The sequence below is a fragment of the Daucus carota genome, chromosome 6 (assembly GCF_001625215.2).
Source record: "Daucus carota subsp. sativus chromosome 6, DH1 v3.0, whole genome shotgun sequence".
In the NCBI taxonomy this organism is placed as follows: Eukaryota; Viridiplantae; Streptophyta; class Magnoliopsida; order Apiales; family Apiaceae; genus Daucus; species Daucus carota.
The window spans coordinates 3,463,496-3,471,482 of NC_030386.2; the positions used below are offsets into that span (position 1 = coordinate 3,463,496).

General features: G+C 36.1%; 2 protein-coding genes across 2 annotated transcripts; both read right to left on the bottom strand.

The window, feature by feature from the left end:
- Positions 1-460: 460 nt before the first annotated feature.
- On the bottom strand, positions 461-3,971 carry LOC108227099 (uncharacterized). The gene is made up of 2 exons (XM_017402092.2): positions 2,306-3,971; positions 461-1,270 (listed from the first exon to the last, which is right to left on the bottom strand). Exons 1-2 carry the CDS (start codon positions 3,779-3,781, stop codon positions 629-631), a joined length of 2,118 nt encoding a protein of 705 aa, XP_017257581.1. The 5' UTR covers positions 3,782-3,971; the 3' UTR covers positions 461-628.
- A 532-nt stretch (positions 3,972-4,503) lies between these two features.
- On the bottom strand, positions 4,504-6,500 carry LOC108226912 (glycosyltransferase BC10). The gene is made up of 2 exons (XM_017401908.2): positions 5,650-6,500; positions 4,504-5,222 (listed from the first exon to the last, which is right to left on the bottom strand). Exons 1-2 carry the CDS (start codon positions 6,199-6,201, stop codon positions 4,584-4,586), a joined length of 1,191 nt encoding a protein of 396 aa, XP_017257397.1. The 5' UTR covers positions 6,202-6,500; the 3' UTR covers positions 4,504-4,583.
- Between the last annotated feature and the right edge of the window lie 1,487 nt (positions 6,501-7,987).

Sequence of the window (7,987 nt, forward strand, 5' to 3'; positions counted from 1 at the left end):
TTAGTTAAACGAGCCGAGCTCGGGCAAAGCTTCCGGCTCATTTAATTAAACGAGCCGGCTCGGCTCGACTCGTGAAATTAAATGAGCTGAGTTCGGTTAGAGGATTAGGCTCGATTCAGAGTAAAATTAAACGAGCCGGCACACCCGACTCGTTAAACCCGGCTCATTTAGCTAAACGAGCCGGCTCGACTCGATTTGTGAAATTAAAAGAATCGAGTTCGGGCGGAGATTTAGGCTCAATTAGTTAAAGGAGCCGGCTCGGCTCGATTAACTTCGGCTCGAATTACACACGGCTCGAAACCCAGCTCGCTCGGCCCGAATTACACCCCTAGTTTTGGAAAATAGTTCTTGATAACTACTCAAGTCTCAGAATTTACTTGGTCTTGATAATTTTTGGGGCGTTACATAGAAGAAGATGAATTATACATTTTGCACAAATTATAAAAGTAAATCGATTAATCAACGAAGCAGCTCTAAAGAAGTTTAACTTGTAAGAATGGCTGGCGTTTCGATTTCTTGTAACAATTTAGATCAATCTTATCTCCTACCTAAAGCACCCAATTGCCAAAACACCACATGAAAAATTTCATTGACGAATAAATATGAAAAGAATTAACATGCCTAGTAATTAAAATTTCATGATCTTGGGAGCAATTCTAAGTAACCTATCCACTGCACTAGGCAGAAACTTCCTGGCAAACATGTAGCAAATATTAGTTTTCTTCCCATTGTATATACATTTCTTATCACTGTGCCTCATCATCTTTAGCAAGTCCGGGGTCACCTCATATCTCCCAAATCTAGTCGGATGTGGGCCCCCCATGGCCCAGTCAACCCAGGTCAAGGTCCTGTTTGAATTATTCTCCCAGTAGAACATGCTGACAAAAGTTGGAATGTAATGCTCATCTGAGTAACATGCAGGCTTGCAGAACCTCTTGAACAAGGCCATGTACTTGTGATCAGAGACTATTTCTACTGCGAGTTCGCGGTTCATTTGAAACCATTGTGACCCTTTTCTCCATTGTTCCAGAGTGACATCTGGCCTCATGCGATGATTGTATCGGCCTTGTCCTACAGGCCCTGGCTGGTCATAAGCTTCCACAAAATTTTTGGTGGAGTAGACCAGATAATTGTATACTGTCGTGAAGTTGAAGAGTGGAATGCATGATTCGGAGAGGAGGACGAATCGCTGATTTGAGATGTCCAGTAAGGCATTAGCTAGGAGGCGCTTTTCAGCCTCTATCATGCTGAATTTTCCCCATTCTACCTTCTGCAATATTCCAGAAAATCATATATTAGCATATGTAGCATACTTTTTTTTTTTTTTGCGAGCTTGAAACGTTATTTTAGTTAGCAATGCAGGCATGAAAAACACAAAATTGTTTGTAGTCTGAATTTGTAATTACTAATATATTTAGTTCTTAGTCATTTATCAGTGATCCAGGTGAGAACATTTTTTACGATCACCAAAAATGTGTTTCCCTTAGAGCGTGAACCACACTTGTGTGCGTTCTTTAACATGTAAATTAACACTTTTTAAACTTTGATTCATAGATAAATGAGACAAGGAAACTATTGAGGAAGAAAAGAATATATAAAGGCAATCAGGAACAGAATAAACAGGTGTACACATTTCACTGCAAAACTACAGAAGTAGAATCAAAGCTATTCCCAGAAATAATATGCGAGTAAAATAGGCATAATCATTCAATTAATTAGATTTAAATACTTAATCCATGAATAATAATTAAGAAATCAACATAAAAAATGATCTTATGCTTATCTGCTTCCTATTGTTTATTGTACTGGTTTCTAAGTAGGCTTTGAAATTGATGGGAATCTTCAATTTTATCGCTATAGCTTCTACCAGAAGGATTGCAACTCATCTTTTCCAGTAATTTGGTACCACACATGGCTCTCCGCTAGACCAGGCTAAGTTGAGGTATACGAAACATTATTCTATATGAAACGTGCAACATACATCAAGTATAGCTAGCTTTGATCAAAGAGAATTCGATACATTTATGTTTTAGAAAGCTGTACAGGACTGAAATGGTATTAAGAATTCTAAACTACGTCTAGACACCGTCCTAATTTCCAGCTTACACACAATTCTATGCTCAAATGCATGTTTAACCAATGTGTTAAGCACATTTGAGTTTCTTAACAAGCACATTTAAATGTTTATGCTTTCGATACAAATGCAGATCTCAATGCAATTAAATTATTAGTATGATGTTAATAGTATTTAATCATGAAGCCTTAAATTTATTGAAATAAAGACCATCAGGGAATTTGGACTTGCCTTGCTTGGGATTCTGCGGCCATGAAATGGTGAGCTTTCTGGAAACGTTCCGTTGAATGTTGGTTGAGTATGCACGTATATGGTGTAAAAGCCTTCATACCCTTTAAAGAACAAGTCCCACAATGGAAGTAAATGCAGGTTTCCTCTGGTTAGAAACATGAATGCAACTTTTGGGACGCCCGGTTTTTGATCATTTTCGTGATCAACCGTTAGAGCCCTTGAAATCAATGCAGGGTCACTTATATTATGCATATCTGCAATACCCCTTAAAATCAACGCATGATCAGTAGTTTTATTTTCAATACTTGTATCACGTATTTCTTCAATAGGATTCGGGTTTTGATCAGATGCTTCTCCTGCGTCATTTTCTGTACTATTCGGATTTTGATTAGACGCTAAACCTGCATTGTTTTCTGTACCATTCAAATTTTGATCAGATGCTAATCCGGAATTTTCTTCACCATTTGGATTTTGATCAGAGGCTAATCCTGAGTTATTCTCTGTTCCATTGGGATTCTGATCAGATGCTAATCCGGTGTTGTCCTCTTCACCATTTGGATTTTGACCAGACACCACACCTGTGTTGTTTTCCGTTCCATTTGAATTTTGATCAGACGCGGCTTCGGTGTTGTTTTCTGTTTCATTTGGATTTTGATCAGAAGCGGCTTCTGTGTTGTTTTCTGCTTCATTCGGATTTTGATCAGACGCTACTTCTATGTTGTTTTCTGCTTCATTAGGATTTTGATCAGACGCTTCTCCTGTGTTGTTTTCTGTTCCATTCGGATTTTGATCAGACGCTACTTCTCTGTTGTTTTCTGCACCATTCGGTTCCCCATCCAAATTTTCTGTACCATTCGGATTTTGTTCAGACTGTAACCCCGTGTTGTTGCTTTCTTCACCATTCGTATTCTGATCAGACACTAATCCCGTGGTATTTTCTGCACCACTCGGATTTTGTTCAGACTCTAATCCCGTGTTCTTTTCTTCACCATTCGTATTCTGATCAGACACCAAGCTCGTGGTATTTTCTGTACCATTCGGATTTTGATCAGACTCTAATCCCGTGTTCTTTTCTTCACCATTCCCATTCTCATCCGACACCAAGCTGGCCGTGCTTTCTGTACCTCCCGGATTTGCATTAACCTCTGGTCCTGCGTTGTTTTCTGCACCATTGGGTTCGACACGCACGGCCTCATCAGGAGATTCAATGCTCCCCCCTACGTCATTTTCCGCGACAATTTTAATATCATCGGCTATAAATTTACGAGACGGGGAACTCGGAGGTGAAATGTTCAAGGAAAATTCCCGGACTTGAGAATTAATGGGAAAGTCCTTAATGGAGAAATTTATCGTGATCCCGATAAATAAACCCGCAGCAAAGACAAAAAAGTATTTGATGAAGGTGTGGAGATACATTGGCGAATGCAGTTGAAGAGTTGAGTTTATCACCTGGAGATAATTTTCATGGTTTTTCATTTGAGGAGAGATATAAGCATGAACAAAGGTTTAAGAAGTGACGAAATTTATGGAGGAGAGTTGATGTGTCTCTCTCTCTCCCTCTCCCTCTCTCTCTCTCGATATAGATTTACATGGAGAGGAAGAGATCTAGAGAGATATTTATAACTACAAATGAGGGGTCTTCCCTCCTAAAACATTCTTACGTAAAGTCCCCTCACTAACAATGCCTTGGTTCATAATTCTGGCTTTAAAAGTAAAACAGTGAATTATCGACAATGATATCCGTGACTTGGGAAAAGTTATTCATTAGTATTAATCAACATTATTTATTCTTAAAAATGTACCGTCTTTAGTCTTTATCCCCGAAAATTTTATGAAAAATATCATTTAATTAAATAGATATTATTTTTCTTCTATATATTTATGCATGGATGCTCCTGAAGTTGGGATGTTTGCATGGCTTATAAGCTCAGTTTTTTCCTTTATAAGTCAAACAACTTATTCGTACAGTTTGTATATGAAATTTCTATGTCAATTTCTAACTTAGAAACCAAAATCTAAGAAGATGAAGATACTACGTAATTTATTTTTATTTTTGAAATTTGATTTTATAAATATGTACAGTTCAGTTTAAAAGATAATTTATAACAATAAAATTATTATATTAATAACCGTTTAACCAATAAATTATAAATATCAAAAAAATTATCCAAACACATAAAACTAAAAATACTTCTCACTTAAATAAATATTACTTTTCTCCTATAATTAACTTCTCCTTTATATATCAAAAACAACAAATTTATAAGTGCCATTGGCTTTAAACAAGAAACAGGGGAGCAAGTCGCAGAAGCGGCTCCAAAGTGTCGGCCAAAAACTTCCTAGCAAACAAGAAGCAAATTTTGCTCATATTTCCGTTATAGCTACAATTACTAGCGTACTTTATTTGGTTCAGAAATTCCAAGGACACGGCTCGCCTGTCGAATTTTCCAGGGTGCGGACCGCTCTGAGACCAATCAACCCAAGTAATGCTCCTGTTCGAGTTCAAGATCGGTGAAGAAACCAGGTTTACAATCGTGGGAATGTAGTGCTCGTCAGAGTAACATGGAATGTGGCAGTACTGCCCGAAGATCGGGTAATATTTCTTGTCTGATATGATCTTGATAGCCAGGTTTCGGTTCACCTCAAACCATTGTGAGCCTTTTCGCCAGTCTGTGACTGATAATGTAGGATACATTTGATTGTTGTATCGTCCACGGCCAACTTTTCTTGGATCATCGTATGAAGCTACGAAGGTCTCGTTGGCGTTGATGAGGTAGTTGTGAATTGTGGTGAAGTTGAACAGGGGAATGCATGTCTCGGAGAGTAAGATAAACCGTTTGTTAGAGAAGTCGAGAAGAGCATTTGCCAGGAGGCGCCTTTCTGCATCAATCATCGATAACTTTCCCCATTGGACTGGCTGTATTAGTTAGACGACAAAATTATCATAAAAGGTTCAATGATTCAATAAATATAGCTCATCAAATATGATAATCTATATTTTTTTGCTAATGGGTGAATGGCCGGAGTGTTTCAAATTTTACATATTCTCTAAACATGTCAATTAGATGACACATAGATACCAAGTGAATGATATAGTTAACAGGTTTAAACCTTTGGAGATGCTCTTAGTAAGTAATCCAAAGTAACTGATTACCGACTCTTGATATATGTGTTTTAAGCTTATGTGCTATATGCCCCTCACTCGGAAGCTCACTAGTACGTTTTGTTTAAAGAATCATGATACCATGTTAAATAACCGACTTTTCAAAATTTAAATATATCAAAATATGGCTTAATCTTAATCGGATTAGCTTGAACATATAAAAAATATTTAGAAAACTGACCTTGCTCGGGATTCTTCTTCCATGGAAAACAGAGTCTTCTGGCAGTGATTCATTATGCGACGGATCAGAATGAATGTAAATAGAGTAAAACCCTTCATGGCCTTTAAAGAATTTCTCCCACAGAGGAGCCAATGGCAGAGGTCCCTTTGTCAAAAACATGAAAGAAACCTTAGAAGTATGTTCATACGGAACTTCTTGAATACGATGAACCATAGAAGCCCTCCGGAACAATTCATCATCATCCATGTTGTGCGCAACAATTTTCTCATCCTGGACTGAATAATTACTCTTATAAGCTGGTATGATGTTTACTGTGGGCACAGACAATGAAGGGATTGGTGGTTGAGGAAGCACCAAAGCTGATGGTAGCGATGAGAAACGCGATAACATCTGAGATCTTAAAATTATAAAGAAGCTTTTAAGACTTAAACCGGCTGTTATGCCAATGCACAACCCTACAGCAAAGAAAAGGAATGTCAAGACATGCCTAAACCGCAAAAATGCCAGAACAGAGTTCACAGAAGACGCGGATTGATGTTTTTCCTCGCCCATTGGCAATACATATGCGCCTAACGTGCCTTGGCTCGGGAAGAAACACGAAACACAGACTACAGAGCTCTGGTCAGAAGTTTATGCACTTTCACATGCATGAAGTAGAAGATGAAACTAGAGAATGCAGATGGCAGGTATGACTGGGGATCACAGTTTTCCAAAACTGCAAGCGCACGTTAGACATACATCAATTTTGTCCGTCAAACTGAGACCTGAGACGACTGAGGATATGTTCTTGACCACTTGAGCTATCCAACCGTGCTAAAAACCGTAGCTAACTTAGAATGCTTTGTACTATATAGTTGACATTCCCCTTGTCAGTTGTTAATGAACTCAACATGGACGTTCAATTACAGCAACGTTAATGGGATTCTGCATGCACATTGAGTACAAAGCAATTATTTGACTTTCTTAAAGTTACAGTGTTCACATTTCATGTGATGTAACATATAAGGTGAAATTAAAATTGTCATTAGCTTTATGAAGAACAGTAAAATTTGGGTATATCTTAAAATTTCTAACAACCTTCTTCGTAAACATTGAATATGTGATTTTTTTTTTCTTATAATGTCTAGTTCGGTAGACAATCACCATAGCCATCACACTAGTGCATTTGGTGCGGAATTTATCTGATAGATTTTGTTAGACATAAAAGCACTTATACCAGATTGTTAAATTCATGCACATTGACTTTTTTTAATTAAGAATGAACTTTGCGAAAAATATTGGTTACAATCAGATGGTTACAAATTATTATATTACATACTATCACTTGCAAACTTACGTAAAAAATAGTGATTTTTGAATTTGGTTCTGCTACGTATACATTCCGGACAAATATGGTTCTACCGCAAAACCAAAACCAGCGGAAATATTATACAATTATAATTAAATTTCGATGATTTTAATTTATTCGAGTAAAGCAATGAAACTTTAACTTTTTGATATACTAATTAAAAATTTGATGAATAATGATAAGTACATGTATTTTATGTGTATAGAGAGGTGTTCTCTATTGGACTCTATATAAGGTGCTTTTCATATATATATATATATATATATATATATATATATATATATATATATATATATATATATATATATATATATATATATTTTGTATGTATATAATATTCCCTCCGTCCCTTTTTAGTTGTCACATTTGGTTTTGTGCCGGTCAATTAACTAAAGTTTGACTGAAATTTATCAATATTTTATCAATTGACAAAATAAAAAAAATATGTCATCGGAAATAACTTTTAATCTACTTTAAGATGTAATTTTCAATTTTTGTAAAATAATGAATGAGTGACTTATAATCTTTGGTCAAAAGTTAGTCAATTTGACCAACAAAAATAGAAATGTAACAACTGAAAAAGGACGGAGGGAATATCATATATTCAGGTTTTTTCATCGGGATTTGGATAGGGTTTTATATTTCCGGATCATGTTTCCGATAGGTATTACGTAATATCCAAATCCAAAAACTTTCGGGTTTAAAAAGTAAATCCATATCCAAATTCATAAAATCGAGTTCACTAAATCTAAAATTTCAAGTTTTAGATCAGGTATCCGTCGGATCGGATTATTTTTGTCATCTCTACCTTGTCAATACATGTGTGTGTGTGTGTTTTTGCAATGTACACTTGAATTATTAAATTATTTGATTTTTAATTGATATAATCCATATAATCCATGTTTATGTGTTTTTGTAAGAAAAATTAATCTTGATTTGTTGATTTTGTTGTGTTTCAATGTTGCTTAGATCTGGGATATTCTTCATTAT